This window comes from Astatotilapia calliptera, chromosome 7, assembly GCF_964374335.1.
Source record: "Astatotilapia calliptera chromosome 7, fAstCal68.1, whole genome shotgun sequence".
Classification (NCBI taxonomy): Eukaryota; Metazoa; Chordata; class Actinopteri; order Cichliformes; family Cichlidae; genus Astatotilapia; species Astatotilapia calliptera.
The window spans coordinates 64418856-64440202 of NC_137428.1; the positions used below are offsets into that span (position 1 = coordinate 64418856).

At 40.0% G+C, this 21347-nt stretch overlaps 1 protein-coding gene across 1 annotated transcript in view; it reads right to left on the bottom strand.

Annotated features, from left to right (window-relative positions):
• Positions 1 to 21347, bottom strand: part of b4galnt4a (beta-1,4-N-acetyl-galactosaminyl transferase 4a) — a 153352-nt gene that overhangs the window by 53544 nt on the left and 78461 nt on the right. The window contains exons 4-6 of the mRNA XM_026176454.2: positions 12676 to 12771; positions 11734 to 11824; positions 8563 to 8663 (exon numbers count right to left, since the gene is read on the bottom strand). Coding sequence (XP_026032239.1) covers positions 8563 to 8663; positions 11734 to 11824; positions 12676 to 12771 — 288 coding nt within the window. The remainder of the gene's footprint in view (positions 1 to 8562; positions 8664 to 11733; positions 11825 to 12675; positions 12772 to 21347) is intronic.

The following is a 21347-nucleotide window of genomic DNA, read 5'->3' on the forward strand; positions in this document are numbered from 1 at the left end:
AAAGTAAATAGAATTTTTGGAGTGAAACTTGGTTTTATATAACTGGGATTATATTTACGCCGTCCTTTGAGCTCTAAACCTTTATGTGGCACGAGACGACTTACCTATTTATGCTCTGCAAAAATAGTTGATGATTTAGATTATTTTCTGAGCAGCTCAACAAAATATAGGATTCATACAAACAAAAAGTCAGGGTGAACATAATTCAAAATTAAAGCCTTTTTTATTTTTAACTTAATTGTCTTTTTGTGTCTCTTTTTTAGGGTAACAAAGACATCAATCAACGGTGTGCATTGTGGTTACAAGGACAAAAGCTCTCCAATGAAAGGAGCAGATGTTCTTTAAGGTGCACATGCAGACATGCATAACACACACACACAGAATTTTTTTCTCACTGAAGGATGAGTCATTGCTTAGTGAAGGCAGCATCTCCTCACCAGAGTAGGGAAGAGGTAAATCAGAAAGCAAGCAGCCACAGATTGATGAGGGGTTACTCACACACAGGCACACACACTACTCATATTACACCTTAAAACACAACTTCTCACTTGCATTTTGTCATATTGTACTTCTACTTCTGAAGTCCCCTATAAAAAAAAAGTAAACCGGCAAACTTGGCAATCCAATTTCTTCAACTTAAATTGATCGAAGAAGCCAGAGAGATGGACGCTCATGTACACTCTTTTTTTTTTTTTGCATCTGTAAAGCGGACACGAACACCCACACTGCGCATCTGTGTGTGAACCTCACCCACATATGTGGGTACCTTAAGAAATCTAATTTCAGATGGCCACTGGCCCTGAAACACTGAAAAGCGAAACACAAAACAGGGTCGAGAGATAAAAGAAATATGAGTGTGCAGTGGAGCTATGGAGACATTACTCCTCTTTCTATCAGCTCCTTTTCTCCCATACACTCCTTTCCCCCGCTGCCCAAATAAGACGAGAAAAGTAATAGAAAAACAGCTGACCTGTGATATAATGGGAGTGCTGCTTTCTTGCTCTTATTCTGTCTTGCCTTCAATGTGTTTTTTCAATTGAATCCAAACTGCAAAATTTTAATGACTAAAAGCTCCTCAGCACACTTTAACCTTTTACCAGCACTGCTGAAGAGGTGGACACAAGGACATACCGGGATTGGTCTGTGCGTACTGTTTATGTCGGCTTTTATTCAATTTAAGTACACTGGCAACAAAAGAAAATAAGGGGCAAACTTTAAAATGAAAATTGTGCCAGTGCAGCAATCCTGACATTTTACATGTATTGGCTATAAAAATATTTAAATTTAACAGACATTTATTTATGTTTTTGGATACAGCTGCATTTTCTTTGAATGTATGACAAAGCAGAGATACAACCTTGGAATGATACAATAAAGCACCTATGGTTATTAACAGGGGATTTAGCTTTATCCTGTTACTGCTCAGGCATCATTCCTCTCTCACACTCAGCTTGAGCAATTTCTTGCCTATCACTAATCAGTCTGTTTGCACACACTACAGACATTTTGGCATGCTGCGAAGCGTCACAACAGGAAAGCATAGTTCTAACTAATATTAATTATAGCCACATTCCATTTAGGACTCTCAGTTCAGTGGCCGTCATCATTAAAGTCATTAATTCATAGTGTGAATGAAAAAAGCTATTACATAGCAGAAAATGTAGAAGACTTTTGAAAATGCTTCAATACTGAACCACACTGATGGTGAAGAAGTTCAAGCCTCACGTTTTGCCAGCTGGTTGAATCAAGATGAAATAAAAACAAAAACATTTACAATTCTACCTGTAATAAGAAAAACCTACCCTATTTAAATTGGATCAATCTTCTTTTCCAGCTCGTCTCCCTGCTCACCTCGGGAGAACTTCCAGCAATGCTGCTGTTCTTGGCTGCTGTGAAAACTGCATTTGACCACTTCTGTGTTTTGCTTTTGAGATGCCCCCTGGATCTGCTCCAGAGTTTCAAGGTAGTGACCATTATAGTTAATTTTAGAGAACATGAGAACACCACAGAAACACATTTGGCCAGCAGTTTAGTGACGATGCAGAGGCTGTTCTCCCTCATAACCCTCATCTGATCCAGGGGGGTGAAAAAGGACGAGCATACTTGTGGTCACGCTTCTAACCTGATATACCATCTTTGAGTTTAGTTATTGCATACCCTTCATGCAAACTGTAAACCCAGCAGCTGAGAGATAGCAGTTTCAGCTGTCATGATGAATGAAAGCCCTCAACAGGTCAGTTTGACAGAGAAGTTGTTCTCTGCTCAAGTGTGAGGTTCATAATGAAATTACAGAGCATAGGCAAGTGGTCACAGGATTTCTTGGGAAAAATTTAAATGGAGCAGTAGCCCTTAAAGCAATTCATAGACACGGAAGAAGATGATATTGAAGGGAAAATCAGGTAAACTTAGATTCAGTACAGCCCATCTGTGCTGTCATAGTTGTGCTGGACCCTATTCCAGCCGACGAGAGGGTCACCGATCCATTGTAGGGCTATAAAAAAAAAACAACAACATTAAAGTATAGATTTTGTTTTTTTTAATGGTTAGAGCTGCAGAATTTCTTAATTGCACCATTTGCAATAAAAAGAAACAGGTGCACTTGGAGCCAAAGACCATGAAAGTTTTTGTTTACATATTTTGGTATCATTAAGCATGAAGTTGGTTGCTTTAAAATTTGAATTTGAATTTACCAGTTTTCACACATTGCAATCTACCATAAAATCAACCTTCAGATACTTTAAATGGATGTGGACCATCAAACCTACTTTCATGCCTGAATTCATTTTTTTCAGTCATTTTCGAACTGCCGAGTTACGTTGGTGTTACAGTCATTCGGATGGGCTTGTATGCACACATGTATCTAACTATAACACGAATAATAGCAGACACAGACGTGCTGTGTACTGTGATAGATTGCCCGTCTCAAGCAATGTTAAAATTTGAAACCTGGCTGTATCTATTTTCTTCCCTGTCAAAATGCTTTTTCTACAAGGCTAAAGAATAAAATGTATCATATGCGCGTTGTCGCTTTTAATCCAAAATCCTATTCAGTGTCTTTGATCAGGTGCTTTTACCTGGTAAAACGATGGGCATTTGAAACTCATTAACCACTGTTGTTGCAGACATCTTTATTCACTGTGGCAGGAAAACCACAAATGTTAGTAAAATTAATGATGGCATTGTTCCAATTTAGGTGTTCCAGTAAGCTGTGCCACTGACAGTGCAGAAACAGCCCCAGCTAAGTACACGTCAAACATCTTTTATTTTAAACGTTTATATGATTAGGTGAGATTTTATGTGATTTTAAGTCAAAGAAGCTGACTTAATTCCATCCCTCCTTACAATCGATACGGCCAGGTGGTAGAAAAAAGAAAAAACTTTTAAATCTTATCTGCTTATCAGCTGTTCTACAAATTGAGTTTCTTGGTTTTTTGTAGAGTGGGGCAAAGTTGTGAATTGGTGCATGCTCCTACAACAGTGACAATGTCTTGTCTGTCAGGGAATGAGAAGCTACTGGTGCTGTTGAGTCCCATATTGATCGCAGTTCCCTGACCCAGTTTCTCGTACGCCTGTGTATTTTTGTATCTGCTTTTTGAACCAGACAGATTAGACGTCATAGCATCCACCTTTCATCTCAAAAGCTGGGAAAAAAACTGCTCAGGAATGGCTCGAGAAACAACACAAAAATTCTAAGACATTTACTCAGCCTCCAAACTCCTCAAATCTCAATCCGATTGAACATCCTGCAGATAAACAGCAAGCAGCCAGATCTATGGTGGGCCAACATCGCGCCCCATTGTGGAAGGGGGATCTACACAATATAACATAGGTGTTTTAAACATTGTGGCTGATTTGCCATTTGCGCCAAGTGTCTGTGCAACCAGACATGAACTACACTAAGGCATTAGCGCACACACAGCCTTGCACACATGTGCCGTTTCCTGCTCATAAGGGCCTTTTAATATCAGACAAGACTGGGCTGGTTCTGTGGGAAGCTCTGCGGGAGCTGTCTGGACATTCTGATTGAAGGAAAATCTCATTACAGATTAGCTGTAGGCAAAAATATGATTAACGGCAAGGCGGGACAATGGATAATCCTCATTCACATTAAGTTCATTCGTATGCGTACAGATAATGTCCCAGCAGGAACATGGAAAGTGTTCTAATAAGAATAGTGTACCCAACCAATCGCACTTCAACAAATTGAGAAGAGGGAGCTGGTACATGTAAGGGACCGAGCAGCAGAACCAAGCATGACGCAAGGTCGATTTTGTTCTCTCACTTGGGTTCGTATATATTTCGTTTTTAAGTAGAGCACCTAAAAATACGAATATTTTAAAGGTTCTTTTTTTTAATATTCTATATTGATAAAGTCATAAAGTGAAATATTTCTGTTTTTATGTTTTCAGTTGGATGATTGTTGGCTGATAGTATTTAGTGTGCAGTATTTTAAATGATTAGAATATTTTATTTTGAATTTGAGTAAATTACCACTCAAACAATACAAATACTGTGTATGTGTTGGTCTAGTTCAGAACAGGTAAATATGATCAAGGCCAAAACTGAGAGACTTGACAGTCCAGATAACAAACATTGCCAAGGTCTACTGGGGAAAAGGCCAGCTGTTCACAAAGTGCTGTATGAAAGCATGTTAATGCTAAGATGACAGGTAGGGGAAAGTGTTTCTGGAAAAGGTGCACAAGCAACGGGGATGACCACTGCCTTGACATGATTGTTAAGATGTCAGATGTCTATTCATATTAATGTACAGAATTCACCTGCTTGCTGCTAGTTCTGCACATTCACCCAGTGTATATACTATATGCATGTATGTATGTATGTATGTATGTATGTATATATATATATATATATATATATATATATATAAAATGTTCTTCCTCTACACCCCCCCCCCCCCCATTTTTGCACATGTCGAGGAGCGTGTCAGGCTACATTTCACTGTATGTTATACTTGTATAACTATGCATGTGACAAATAAAGAACCTTGAACCTTGAACCTTGAAGAGAAGTCTATTTGAGCAACCTGGGAAAATTCAGAAGGATTGGACTGAGGCTGGTGACGGTGCAATAAGAGCCACCATCACACAAATCTTCAGGAACAGGATAAAACTGCTTCATTCTTAATATCAAGCTACTTCTGATCCAGAGATGTCAGAAGCATTCTTATCTGGGCTAAGGAGAAAAAGAACAGGACTGCTGCTCAGTCCACAGTCCTGTGATCCACATATGAAAGCAATTTTTTTCATTTTATTTGGAAATAAACATCTTAGAGTCTGGAGGAATAATGGAGACAGAATCCAAGGTCTTTTATGTCCAGTGTGAAGTTTCTGCAGTCTGTGATGATTTGGAGTGCCGTGTCATCTGCACGCAGCTATCTACTAGAAGATTTTAGAGCACTTCCTTCCATCTGCTAACAAGCTTCGTGGAAATGCCAATTTCCTTTTCCAGCAGGATTCTGCCCACAGTGCCAAAACTCCTACATAATGATTTGCTGAATGTGTTATTATGATGGTTGATGGGGCAGCTGACTCACCTGACCTGAAACCCACAGAGAATCTCTGGTTTGTTTCAAGAGGAAGATGAGAAGCCGACCCAAAAATACAAACGAGCTGCTGTCATCAAAGCAACCTGAGCTTCAGTAACACCTCAGCAGGACCGCAAACTAATCGCTTCCATGCTACACTGTACTGATGCAGTAATTTGTGGTAAAGCAACGCCAGCCAGGTACTGAGTGTATAAATGAACACACTTTTTAGAAGCCGGAGATTTCTGTATTGTAAATGCTTTTTTAAATCATGGAACTATTACAATCATGTTTAGATGTGTGATTAATACAAAAGTTGAGTTACATTATGAAAAACTAAGTCAGAATATTCTAATTTTTTGGAGATCCACTGGTACCGTATGCATTTGTGTGGATTTGGGATGACCTACACAGGAACTAGGACTCAAGCTTACCTTTTGAATGTTTTATACATGTTTGAGAATAACAGAAATACACATCTCGAGATTAAATCATTATCTTCTTTGCTGTAATATTTGGAAGACAAGAAAATACTGACAGGGGTCACCATGGAAACAGCACAGAAACACTTCAGCTCTATTTTTCATCACATCACTGTTAAATGCCTCATGGGAGCACATTCGAATTATACTTTTAAAGATATATTTGCTAGTCATTGGCGTTTTCATTTGAAAGCACTAGCCTCAAACAGGGCATACTAGGAAGCTTATTCAAATAAAAAAGATCTGGGCTTGCTGGATCCCTCACACACTTGTCTGTCAGTCAGTGGCTTTTTTTTTACTGGTGTGCAATCCATTTGGACAGAGGTTTACAGGGAATGCTAACTGGGGTTATTGGGGTTCCTCCAATCTCTGGGCAAGATACAACTCCACAAAAAAAAGGAGAAAAAGTGCCCTGGTGTGTCCAACGGTGTGTGTATTTGGGATTGGAAAAATGTGGTATGAACAGAATAAAACTGTAGTATACTGTGTATGCTATTTGAGTGAATGGGTGAATTTAGAATTCAGTGTAATGTCCTTCGCATGCACAGGAAGATTAGAAAAATAACCTTTTTTCACTGTCGTAAATGTGACACACAGAACACAGAAGTGGCTGAAGAATAACCCCTGCCTTTAATTTTTATTTAATCTTCAGAAAATAAAAAACAAGCTAAAATTGAGTTATTTTATTATTATCTGGTTTGAAATAACTTAAAAAACCCATAAATTAATTGTGTATTAGAGCAGCGGTCCCCAACCTTTTTTGCGCCACGGACCGGTTTGTGCCCGACAATATTTTCATGGACCGGCCTTTAAGGTGTCGCGGATAAATACAACAAAATGAAACTAGTACCGGTACCGAAAAAAAGAAGATTTATTCATAACACACGTGAAAAGACCCAGGAAAACAGAGTCAAAAAAAAAAAAAAAAACGATAACAAAATAACGCTAAAAACCCTGAAAACCATACATTTCACACCCGAGTCTCACTCTCGCGGCCCGGTACCAAATGACTCACGGACCGGTACTGGTCCGTGGCCCGGGGGTTGGGGACCGCCGTATTAGAGCTCTTACAAGTCTTAAGGGCAGGCTTTGTAGCAAGCAAAGAAGAGCAGCGCATGTCTCCTCAGGGTGTAAAGTGTTTGTGCTATATGAAACACAAACTCTTAAAAGTTGGGGAAAATCTGACTACTTCAAAATCCTCTTTCAAAAAAAAAACAAACTTACAGTAAGAGAAAATCTAAATAAACTCTTTTTCCACCTAAGCTCATGCAGATGGTTTGAACGGAGCAACGATTTAGATTTTTATCCGTGAAACACAAAGTGCCTCTCGAGACTGGGAAGGCAGTGAGACCTGTCTGTCAGCCGGTGGCAGGATGAATGATCCTTAGCCATAATGCTGCTCCTCTGCCATTACCTAGATGATATTTCTCCACTGCTAAATGTCACATCAATATTCTCTAGCAGCCAATTAATCTCAGCTCCCATGGAACCTGGTGACATCTCGCATCCTGTTGGAATACAGATGGCACCATCGCTGGACCTTTGCTCTTAACAAATATTTGCTGAGAGCACTCATATGGTGCAGTTCAAATATTGTGCAACCTCGTGCATCTTTCCCTTCTTAAATCTTTCAGAGGGTTTCGCAGAGAAAACTTTATTAGCAGAGGCAGCGGCAGCAGCACAGCTTGACTTTTATTCAATTGCGGGCAGAGGGTACTTCAAGGATAGATGGGAAAGGAAAACGATTTTTCACAGGATGTTCTACAGGAGGATTTAAGTCTACTGTATTTTGAGGCGTGTGTTGGGGAGGTGAGTGATAGCCTCGGTGTTAGGATGGTGACATGAGGGGAGCGGGTGATTACTAAAGACGAACAAGGTCAAATCGCTCATTGTCCCTGCTGTTGCTGTATCGCTGAACTCTGGCAGAATTAAAGGCTTATGTTGAGGTGTGGTCAGAGCTGGATGCTCTTAGTCACATCTCAGCAACGATTTTAGATGGCATCATTTCAGAGTAATAGCTTTGACCCTTTAAAGTCTCAACAGTAACTATGATTCCACAAGAATTGCAGTTAATCATAGTTATACTTGCCTGATCTGTCATAGTGTGCATAGCCATATATGAGAGAAATAAAATCCATTAGAAGCCATTTAGAGATATGAGTCACCGTCACCTGAATATCCTATCAGATAATAAAGTCACTATGTAGTCTAATGATTAAGGTTTGGCTTCCCTGCGCAAACTGTACTATGGATGAACTTCCCTAGAGGTATATATTATACTAAGTGTTTTACTATTTAGGTCATGACATTAAGAGGTTGAATTTAGGCCCCAGAAGATTCAGGCTCTTCCTACAGTAACAGCTTGTTGCTAAGCAATGCCATTTAAAAACAGGAGAGTACTGAAAAATGGGTTGTACTAAATGGCTTTCCTTTGAATCGTAAACTATAAAGAATATAGGGACCCTGCTGATTTTAAATGGAGTGACCCTCTGTGTGTTTCAGATAATATTCAGTGTAACACAGTTTGTTGCTTACCTGTCCTACATAGACCAGCAGTCTGGCATTAAGAGGAGTCTCATCAGGGCTCAGCCAGAACTCAGAGTTATCGTCTGATGATACTGAGAACTGGAAATCACCTGGAAGGGAGAAAATTTGATCAAAGTGTGTGTCAGTGGAAGTAGATATGTATGATCTAAGAGAGTATAATCACGAAGAGCAGAATTTCATAAGAAATGTGAAAAAGAAAACGCACCAAAATTGTGGTGCCCTGCCGGGAGCAGTAGTCATGAATGACATGCATGGTTACGGTGATATGAAGATTTTCCTCACATGAATTTCTAATCTGTATGTAACAACTATATGAATGGAAATAAACACTTGAGCACAGACGCAAAACAGTGAGAACATGGGGTGCAGTAAGTGGAGCTCACAAACATTGTCATTCAGTTTATAAGTAATCTCAGGATAGTAACAAATTGTATTTATTTGTCATCTTTCCTCATAAATGTTTACACGTTCATGGGTAATCAGTGATCTGAGAGACAGTGATCTTAGTTTTCAAATGTGGAGTCATCCTAAGAGCAGAATAAAATCGGTATCCACACCGTCAGATTATCTTTCATTTCTTCTTGTGGATTGGCATGCAAATTCATATATACTATTGTATATAAAAAAGCGTAACACAGGTGGACATACCTGTGAATACAGATTTCTTTTTTTTTTTTTGTTCTTTTCCACCTTTATTTGATAGACACAGTGAAAGCAGGGGCAGAAAGAGAAGGGGAAGACAAAGGGCCGCGGGTCAGACTCAAACCCGGGCTGGCCGCTCTCAGCCATATGGCACGTGGTCGACTGCTCAACGCACCCCAGTGAATACAGATTTCTAATAATGTTGCTGCACTGACTATTATTTATCGAACTAAAATAAGCTAAAATGCAGCATTGCTATTAGAAAAAACAAGGTATAATCTTACTATTTCCACAGTGATTAAGAGCGGGATAGCTGCCACGTGCTGCTAATCAAAAGCCCTTGATTAACTGATCAAGTGTGGCCATCCTTATAAAAGCAGAAGTTTTGGTTTGGTGTCTTTTTGTTTGTGTTTTTCTGGTCTGGAGCGCTATTGTGTGTGTTAACACACTCCAAAGACTCAATGCCACTTCGGCAATGATTTTAGAGAAGCAATTGTTAGTACCCATCAATCTGGGAAGGGTTATAAGGCCATTTCCAAACAATTTAAAGTCCATCATTCTGAAGTGAAAAACATTATTCACATGTGGACAGCGTTCAAGCCAGCTGCCAATCTTCCCAAGAGTGGACACCTCAGAAAATTCACCCCAAGGTCAAATCATATAATGGTCATAGAAATTGCAAAATTGCACCTGAACAAACCACAAGGCTTCTGAAGTCCTTGGACAGACAAGACCAGAGTGAAATTGTTTGGCCATAATGCGCAGCACTACATTTGGTGACAACCAAAGCGTACAGCATATCAGCATGAACATAGCATACTAAGTGGGGAGCAGAGGAATGGCGAGGGTACAGCTAAAGTTTGGCTGACATTGGGACATTGGCACAGCAGCAAATCTAAAACTGAATGGCAGAAAAAAGAGAAGGATCAAGGTGTTGCACTGACTCAGTCAAAGTTCAGACCTCAACCTGACTCAAATGCTGTGGCAGGATCTTAAGAGAGCTGTGCATAAATCAGTGCCTGGAAACCCAAATAAACACTGTAAATAAGAGTGGGCCTAAATTCCTCCACACCAATGTGAGCGTCTGATAAATAATTACTTCATGTTGTTGCTGTTAAAGGTGGTTCTGGAAGCTGTTCAGTTACACTCTGCCTAGCCTTTGACACAGTATAATATGCCGTGTGTTACTGCTTATCCGAGGTTGTATTCAAATACTTTTAGAAACTGTCAAGCAGACTCTTTGTTTCATTATTCATTTCATAAAACGACAGAATTAAAAACAAAGAGCACGCTTTCTTTTTCACATTTGGGAAATCAAGTCTGCCGTGTAAAATGATGAATGATGAACACTCGTGAACACAGAATGAAATGTAACTTTAATTCAACTTTAATTTATATATTTTATCTTATTCTTTCCCAGTTAAATTTACCCTTCATTCTAATTTGTGTTGTACAGTTATTTCATTTTTAACCTTCATTTATATTTGATTCCTTCCTAGTTAAATTTACCCTTTTTAATTTTTCATATTTATTTCCTACCTTATTCATAGCCTTTTCCCTTTTTTGTTTTCTTTAGGTCACGAGCAGTTGTCTAAGCATTTCACTACATATCGTACTGTGTATGACTGTGTACGTGACAAATAAAATTTGAATTTGAATTTGTAATAGTGCTAATGTATCGACTCTTTTCTCCTCTTGAGCACAGACTCTTTCGCTACTGCCGCTGCTGGATTCTTGAAGATAATTGTAGAACGGCACCCGTTAACTTTTCGATCTCCAGTGGATTGAAAACCCAGGCTTTGCTCTTTATTTAGTTATTTCGTTATTGTCACGGCGAATTGTGATATTGGTGCTCGACTGATACTGCCCTTTTTTATTCACCACATATGCACTAACCTCAGAGTTGACTTAACTGTGTGATCAGCTGTTTCTGAATAGAGCTTCCCATTTTGGGGTTGCTGCAAACCCAGGTCAGTACGGTGAGACATTCTAATATTTTGCAGGTGGTAGTGTTCACTATAATAAAACTAGTTTGTTACTACACTATTGCAATATTTAGGAATTCTCAAACTACATGTTAAATTGCCACATTATTCATATTTTAAATTTGGTTGCAAAACATAATTGAGAAACGACGTGCAGGCTGTCACCGAGAAGATAATATGACCTTTAAGCCATCAGCAACGGAGAGTGATACCCCAAGTGAAAGCTACATGAGGGGCTGAAATGAATGGTAATCTAATTAATAACTTCATATTCTGCAATTTGTGTAAGGGCACTTGGGCATTAGAGCTTTCAGTTCCCATAGCAACTGGGCTTGAGGGTAAGGCCATGAGGGAACTGCAATGAGATTTAGCTGTGAGACTTCTGGCATTCAGCCCTAATAAAAATGTGAATATCCACTACATTAGTGGCTCCGAAGTGCTTGGATTAAGAGGGCTGTGGAAAATGTCTACTCTTTCAAATGTGCAAATGCTTCCTCAGATTGGTGACTTACTAATAGAAAAAGCTAGTTACCGTCTCTGTAAGGGTGAAGGTAGCCAAATATTCTCAAGCCGTAGTTCTTCCACTTTGGAGCCACTGCCAGTTTCTTCACTGTTGTCCTGGCCTGTAGTAAGAAAGAGGGAAAAATATTGCAACTTTAATAGCAGCAAGTTAAACACTATCTCATGTTAAGTCACAGTGAAACATTCAGTTCAAAAACACACAATGAAGCATAAAGCAAACCTCTGACCCACTTGTTCAAGTCTGCCACTTGATATAAGGACAATGAAGACTAACAGACGAGATACTGTAATAAAAGAGCCTGCTTTAATTAAACATAAAGCTAGCATGCTCACAGATCATAGTGAGCATGCTAGCTTTTTACCTGGAAATTATTGCCATACAGTATCAGTCCCATCATACAATTTTATGCATGTGGCCCTTTTTTGCCATTTTTGATCTTTTTGAGACATCTGAAACTGCTGTAAGTTTTGCCAGTGATGCTGTTAAACTAAATAGGTTAGCAATTAATTATTTAGAATGATATTATCAGATTAATGTTGCTGAGCCTTTGCAGACTCAGAAGGATGTAAAACACAGTGATTTCAGCTACCAGTGAGGCGCACTCCACTGCTAAAAGCTACTGATTTTATGACAATGATGATTCACTGTTTCACAGGTTGATTTGCACATGCACCAAACACCTCAGCTAGGAGCAGCTGATGAAATGTGCTTGTGGCAGTTGTCAATTTCAGTCAGCAAATCAATAGGTACAAATGAAAAGCCTGCTGTCTGAGACTAAGAGCCATTTTCCAAAATAAATAAATGAATAAAAATTCTGCTGGTAAATATGACACAGACACAGCTAGCTGCATATGTGACTTGTGCGAGCAGGGAGACTGACAGGCATGCACAACCAGTCAATACTATGTGCCTTTAGTGTTAATGCATGAAAATGCGCACTGCTGTACTTACATGAGGATAGAGAGGGAAGTGCAAGTTCTTTCTCAGCTGGGCTACAGAGGAGCCGCACCAGTCCTCAAACACGTGAAGGTTAGCCTGGCCCTTATACTGTCAACACACAATCACACACGCACAGAGGACACAGGTCAATGCACACACTAACAGCGGCATCATACGTGCTGTTAAACAGGAGATACGCTTCAGTGCTTCAGAGCTGCCATCCTGCCTAGAACGAGCTGGAATATGTGCAATTTCCTCCATGTTGCAGGAAAAATCAAATCTCTTTGAAACACGCGACTGCGGAGTGAGGTTAGAAATGTTGTGAATAACAGAAGAACTCAACAGGAGTATCGGGGGAGTGTGAACTGAGAATGTCTGGAGCAGTTTGTCAAAGCTCATCCCCTGCCCATAGTATGACATTTGTCTGAATTACACAGGGAAATCACAGGACACAGCAAGGACAGATGGTGAAACCAGTCTGCTTTGGGGCACAGTCTCCTCTCTCGTGCACTCTCTCTCGTTCATCACACACACACACAAGTCTGCTCGTATTGGAGTGGGGATGACTCTCCATAGACTTGTGTGTCAAACTTACAGTGCTATGGAAATTATGTGCTTTGGGTCACGCAATGTTTGAAAAGAGAGAAAAACTCTACAGAGTGAAACAATGAAGAGTGTAATTCTTAATATCTTCACTACACACTCTGATGCGCTGTTGCACATTAGCACATAACCTCAACTCAGTTTAACGTCAAGCTCTAGGAGCACAGTGGAAAAAAATGTTTATACTTGATGGTCTCGAACTGTACCAATATACTATACCACATACTGTACACACATATGGTATCCTTTCAACGTGTGACAGCAGTCTCAGCAGGTTGCCACTGTAATGCTGCCACAGATATTTACAACATCACAGAGTACTTGAGCAGCAAAGCTGACTCTCTCCAATTGACTATGAAAAACGGCACAGCGAGGTTCCCCCGGTTAGATCAAAGGGAAAGATGCTTCAATACTTTGGCTCCATTTCATTCGTTAAAGGTAACCTTTTTGTGCGTAGAGTAGGTGCTGGCTGTGTAGTCAACAAGAAGTGAGCTGTCAAATCAAGAAACTAGAGGAGTGGCAGTGACCTCATGTAAATAAAACACAATCCTCTCATTAGAGAGATTAGAGGAATGGGATATGGAAGGTGAGCAAATGTCTCTCTGACTGCTACTCTAAAGGACAAACATGTTGGTGGAGGGTGTTGTGCTCCTTCAGTATGACACAGGTATTCGAACAGATGGCATGACCTGCGTGGTCCCCGTTTCTCTCCACACTCTGCATGGTCAACTAAACGTCCAGGACAATGACAGCAACATGGCAATTACAGTCCATGAATAAACCATGGGATGACTTTGTTTTGAAAACATGTCATTCCCAAACAGTGGGACGCCTGATTTAAGCTCACATATTTTTATTTATTTATTTTTTGGTAAATGTTCCTTTTAAAATTAAAGCAGAAAGAGACAGTTGAAAGGCTGACAGATTTAAATCTGAAAAAAGAAATGAATGAAGAAAATGGATGAGACTGTCTGATGTTTAAAAAAAAGGGGGGTGGGGGAGTGACAGATAGAGATGGGGAGGCACAGTGAGGTTAGAAGGATTTAGCAGATGGGGACTAGTCCCTGTGTAAATATGCCTTATATAAAGCTTTTAATAGATTTCCTGTGGGTTTTAAAAGACCTTTTTCGGCCTGACCTGCTCCCCCCCCCCCCTCTCTCCTTGTCAAATAGCAATAAGCGGACAGCTTTAAAAGTCTCTAATTATTCACACAAACATATCCCTGTGTGGCCCTGGAGAGGCCGTGGGCTGTAAAGTAAAGGCTTTTTACTGTGGGGGGGAGGGGTCCACTTGTGTATAACTGGCTCTGTTTTGTGGGTGACAGGGAAGCAAGAGCTCTGTCTGTGCTCTGGCCTTAACATGATGCTGGATACGGAGTCAGGGAAAAGGGAAGTTGTCTTTCTCCAACGACTCTAACTTAAACTCAATCATTTTTCTCTGAGTGTTGCTTCAGGCCTCCCCTCCCTCTCTCAGGCTTCAGTCCCACTATCCCTAAAGTTGTTTCTTCTTCCCTCTGACCTCTCCATTTCTGCCTCTCCACCCTTCTATCTCTGTCTTTGTTCTGCCAAATGCTGTCAGTGTCTCGACTCTCATTCTTTAGTTTCCCTGAGCTCAGCTGTTGGCTGTCACTCCGCCACACTGTCTCACTCCATCTTCTTTTTGCCTCTCTTCTCGTTCTGCAGCGAGCGATAAAATCATACTCACATTATTTGTTGGTGTATTGACAATGATACTGCCTGTCTGTGTTTTTCTTGTTTTGTGCTTTTTACACGATGGGTATAATATAGGAATGTAGAGATTGTGTCATTTCAGATGACAGCTAACTTTCTTTTATAGCTAACATTTATATTCAGTAACTGGCTAAAGAAGAGACAGAATGACTGCTGCTCTTTCTTACTTTGCTGTTTTACTTCCATTTATGTAGCTGTTATTGTTTAATCCAAAATCACACTTTTAGCAATCAAGTAAACAGCCATGGGCACTCTCAGGAAGGATTGTTTCTTCTACTTGAACTAACTAAATATTAAATTACCTCTGTCCATCACAATCATTCTTCTGCATCTGTATTTTATCAGAAGTAAGTCCAAAGTGGCTATGTGCTGGGCTACTTGTTGGGACTTATAGACTTCATATATTTAGTAGTAGGTATGGCGTCTGCTTAAATTGCTAAATACACTATCTATCCATCCATCCACTTCCGCTTATCCTTTTTCAGGGTCACGGGGGTGCTGGAGCCTATCCCAGCTGTCTTAGGGCGAGAGGCGGGGTACACCCTGGACAGGTCGCCAGTCTGTGGCAGAGCTAACACATAGACAGAGACAACCATTCGTGCTCACATTCACTCCTGCACTCACAACTATGGGCAATTTAGAGTTCCCAATTAACCTATCCTCACTAACTGCATGTCTTTGTACTGTGGGTGGAAGCTGGAGTACCCGGGGAGAACCCACGCAAACACAGGGAGAACATGCAAACTCCACACAGGAAGACGCTGGCCTGATGGTGGAATTGAACTCAGGACCTTCTTGCTGTTTACACTAGAAAATATATTCATATTCTTAGAAAAAACTATTATTAGCGACTTGTGTTTATACGCTGCTCTCAAGACAAAGCTGCGTTTGGTTCATTTTAAGATAAATTTCTCTACTTTTATCCTATTACGCGTGACTGTAAGTTCAACATAAATGCAACATGTTGACATGGAAAGCAACATGTAAATATGAACAACCTACAAATCTGCTCTCCTCTACTATCATGTTATACCAATGGACTGATACATATTTCAACTGTCTACATTATATGAAAAATATGGCAAAACATATAGCATATAAACAGCAGTAATACACTGAAAGCATACGTCCGTAATTCTTAAAGTTTTAACAGTCAGTTGTGTTTAAACTAGTGCTGTCAAAATTATCGCGTTAATTATTAAGATCAACGCGAAATGTTTAATGCATTAAAAAAATTTAACGCTGATTTTGTTTTTTTATTAATTTCCTGTAATCTAAGACCTTTAAATTCATGAGCACCTCTGGAGGAGGGGGCAACAGTGTGCTATGCTGGCGTTTGGCCTGACAGAAATGATTAGAAGAAGAAGAAGAAGTGACACCATGCTACTATCTAGCTAACACTAGCTAACACACGCAAGCATGGACGAGGGCGGACTTTTGGGTGGAAAGTTTCTCTTTAAGAAGTTGCCTGATGGCTTGTTGGACAAAACGAGAGTAAGATGCACAATTTGCAACGCTGAATTCAAGTACCACAGAAGCAGTTCATCACTGGCGTATCACCTGAGAGCAAAACACCCAACTGAATCCACCTCTACGGGACCTCGCCAGTCTACGCTTCAGGAGTATGGTGCTTGTGGACGAATAACAAAAAATGTGAGAGAAAAGGTAACCAATTCCTTGGTTGTTTGGATAGCTAAAAACTGCCGACCAGTTAGCATAGTAGAAGATGATGGACTGAGAGAAGTCATTCGTGCTGCATCAGGAGATGAGTGTTACAATCTGCCCTCGAGAGGAACCATTGTGTCGAGACTGCACACTTTGTATGGGGACCAGAGGGCTCAGCAGTCCAGCAAGCTTGTGCAAGTAAGGAATGTCGCTCTCACCGGAGACCACTGGACTTCGGTGAACAACGATAATTACTTAAAATATAAAGAATAAAAAAATGTAATTGGAGCCAGGCTATTAATAAAGTAATTGAGATTAATCGCAATTAATAACAGAAAATTGTGAGATTAGTTAGTTAATTTTTTTTAATCTATTGACAGCACTAGTTTAAACGCAACCTGTGCCCAGTCATCCTCTTAAATGTAAATGTAGGTATAATCTTGTCCATTAGTTTCTCTTGTTTGAATTCATTTCTTCTTCCCTGTTCATCCACACCCTGCTTAATCTCAAACTATTCCAGATATTGTACAAACACCTGGCCCACCATATGTGACAAAAAAACCCAAAAACAAAAACAAAACAACATTACCTCTTTTGCAATGATCTGCAATTATATTCAACTTCTTTTCTCCTCATCAAGTTCCAACTATGAACAAACAAAATCTACTTTAATTGTCCATAATGAATAGATCATTCAGATATAGAAGTGTGGCACAGAGCGACTTCAACTTACTTACAAAAGTATCTGCTGATGATAAAGAGCGCTTTGCAAAAACACTTATGTTAGAGAACTGCATTAAGCTGGAAAGCGCTACAAAGTAATCAGAGAGTTACGATATTTAATCACTTCACACTGATGATTGTCTAGAAATTGTGGACAATTAAAAGGAGACAATTTTGTTCTGTTATTACTCTCCTTAAGTGGGCACCCAGCTAGGATGGTACCAAAGGCACAATGTAGAATGCTCAATGAGGCGAAGAAAAATCCCAGAGTAACAGCTAAAGGCTCAGAGAAATCACTACAGATGGTAACGTTATGCTCATGAGAATAGAGATGTGGAGAAAGAGTTGGTGTGCTGGTGCCTTTGGGCCTAGACAGCTTGCCGTCATCGGGTTTATCAAAGGGTCTTACAGTGGGGCAGCTAAAACTAAGAAGGAGATGGAGCAAGCAAATGACCCTTTTAAACATTAAAGTAAATGTATTACAGAGTGGTTCAAACAAATAATAATAACAATAATCTAGAGTGGCCCAGCCCTAAAAATGATTCCAAACATCCATATATGACCTGCATTTGTTGGAAATGCTTCTCCAAAGTAATTTATGGCATCTGTCAAACATGAGGAGCAAACTAAAAGAACAAGAAAAAGTACAAGAAAAGCTACCCGATTAAGAAGGGCATTTAATCTAAAGCATCAAATACTGTATAGTACACTACTCTTATCACACCACACATTTCCCCCAGAAAGCTACATACATTCTGCGAGCGTGTCTTTCACCATATCTCCTCTCTCTCATCCATCTGGCTGAACCATCAACCCAGCAAACAAATAAAACTTTCTCTTTTTTCCATCTCTCTTCTCCGCGAGGCTCTCCCTTTCTCAAAATCTGGTGCAGCCTTCTGCGCTTCCCACTGGCAGCAAAGCACTGACAAATGGCTGCTCAGTGTACCCACTGACGAGCTTTCACACCAACTGACACTATTAATCCCTATTGGGTAAGAAAAGTGAGACATGATGTTCCTATCAAGGGCAGATTGGGGTATATACAAAGCCACTTTGCTTGCTCGCATGGGACATGCAGGACAGAAGGCATTAAAACTCAGTGTTGATACATCACAACACTGTACTATATGTAAGTGTTGAATAAATAGGGAATAATTGAACATGCACTGTAATTCTATGAACATTTAGTCTCTCCCTCTCCTGTCTCACCTTCCTCTTTCCATTAGTAATTTAGGAAAGAAAAGAAAGTGGGATAAGAACGAAGGTACAGTGAGGGGAAGAAGCACTATATGGACACAGATAATGAGAACTCATTTCACACAGTGAGAGCAAATAAAAAAATGGAAGACACGGTTTATATGATCTAGATCCCAGCCACATCAACTACTGTAATGAGGGTTTGTATAATCTGCCATCTGTCCTACAATTACATATCTTCAGTAATGCCAAAGATGTAACATGAGGGGGATGGATAGGCTGCAGTAGATATGTCAAACTGAGGAACATGAGACAGGGTACGACGAACGAGCAGCATTTTTTCTTATCTCAAACTCTTACATTTAAATGGCAGATAAGAGAAATCACAGTCATTCACCAGTTGGCATTTTGAATAGACCGAGGAAAAAAACAGACAAAATCAATAGTGAGAGGGAGACAAATATCAGACGTCTTCTCCTGCATCTTCACCTCATATTACTGAGGTATGAGGAGAGGATCGAAGAGCAGACAAAGATCTGATTTGTCCTGCAGTCTTGTCACTCCATGTGTTTCTGTGCGAAGAGACAGCTGTGATGACTGCTTCCATATGAATCATGTGTCTGTGTTGTGCCACAATATCTTCCTCACTTCCCTCGAGTGGTAAATAATAGGCTGTCAAAATCTGTTTCACCAAAAGTACAGACATAAAGATACTTTCAGCTCCACCAAGAGCCAAAAGGCCAGACGCTTTAGTCAGTCAGTCAACTTGGAGACTGTCATCCTCCACCTGTCCTCCTCAGTGCACTAGAATTGAAACCAAGCTTAATGCTTTAATACGACGAAGTTAAATCTCTGCTCCCTGTGGCTTTTGAAATATCAGTGACATGTAAAAAAACATGAAAGTTCCTCTGATATCAACTTCTACAATGGCTTAGCAGACTATTAATCCTTCTTACCATTACTTTCTTTCTGCGTGTGACTAAATAAAATTGTTTAAGAAGCTCAAATTCTCCCTAGATACATGTCAGCTTTGCTGCAAATGACTGTTTATCCATTCTTGTCTGTCTAGTGCTTGACTGCTAAAAAGTGGGGCAATTTACTTTCTTATCTATGTCCCATGTCAGTGCATTTAAAGTGCCAATGTCACCTTTGAATGAGCAAGCACGCTCGGCCAAAGATCCTCATCAAGTCAGCAGCGTTTACCTGTTGCAAGCCACACAGTTGTAAATGTATTAAAAGTGATGAAAGTGCCTTTTTTTCTGTCTAAGTTGTTGTTGTTTTTTCATTTTGCAACTGAATTTATGTGCATGTGGTTTAGGACTGCTTCTGAATGTCCATGTGACCTCTGCCAGTCTGTGACGGCAGGCATATGGCACCACTCTACCTCTGCCAGTATGAGTCTACGCCTTTGACAGTGCCAGCTCAGTGGCCCCACAGACCTCTACCATTTTGGCTGTGCACCAAGAAAACAAGTTAATGTTGGTAATTAGGACAGAAAGCTAGTGAAGAGAGCGGAGGAAGAGCTGCCGCGCTGCATGGTTTCTGACAAACTTGGCTTAGGCCTGACATAGCAGAGATAAGAAAGGATTTTTGAGTGTTGAACTTCCAAGAAATTCTTGAAATATTTGATAGAATTATGCAGGATTTCCAGAAAACTCACTGATACTAAATGACAGGGTGCTTTAAGAGTAGGCTGGAAATCAGTCAAAGAAATGCCATGTCGACGTTTAAAAGGGAGCTTTGACGCTAGTCATGTCTAATGTAAGATGTTGTGGGTGTGGATGTTGCAAAATTTATTTTCCTTCTGCGGCTGCTTTGCTTTTTCATTCCACACCATGAATAAGAAAATATGTTTGGTCAATGAAATCACTTACATGTTTGTGAATGCAAAAACATATCCTGTGATCTGCAAAATGATAAAACACAAGGCACAGGAGGAAAAAATAGAACATAATAAAGCTTCTTGCTATGATCAACCCTTGAAATCTATTTAGATTTGTGCAATTAGTCTACATGGTCCAGTATCAGACTGCCTACTTGGCTGTGGTCCTAGCTTGGCTGTTTCATATCAATGTGACTCCTCATTTTCTAAGTAGCACCGTTTTAAATTATGCCAAAACCATCACCACATTTAGATGCAGCCCCTCGCTATTCAGACAACAGATGTTTGCAGGGCATATTAAATCAGAAAAGCAGACATCATCCACATATGACTGCTTTAAAAGCCAAATGAGAGTGTTTGGCTGTTTTGTTGCTGAGAGAAGTCATGACGGCAAAGATAAGCTAACCTGAGACCAGCTCAGGAGAGTCTGCTGAAATAATGCAGTTACTATAACAATATTAGGCCCATACCGCACTCAGCACTGCTTTAATCTTGCCTTGGACAAAAGATTACATGCATAAAGCTTTATGGAAGCAGCGAGAAGTCAGAGTAAAAGGCAGAGAACCTACGTGAACTGTCCACTGTGTGCTGGAAGATCATGCTGGTTTGAAGCAAAGACTTTGTAGTTAAACTTTACCCCACTTGGAAAATTACTAATTCAACACATGTCCCAGGCTACAGACACACATACATACATGCACAAAGCTATAATTAAACCCTGCTGAACAGATTACACTTCCACAGCTGCTTTCTCTATCAATAATCCACTGCTTAATACGCCTGTCTGCTGCTCCTGTTGTTACAGCAGGTGTGTCAACTACACACAAAAGACAGCAAAATCACATCACTTCAGCCATGCATGGCTTGAAATGTAATCATTATTT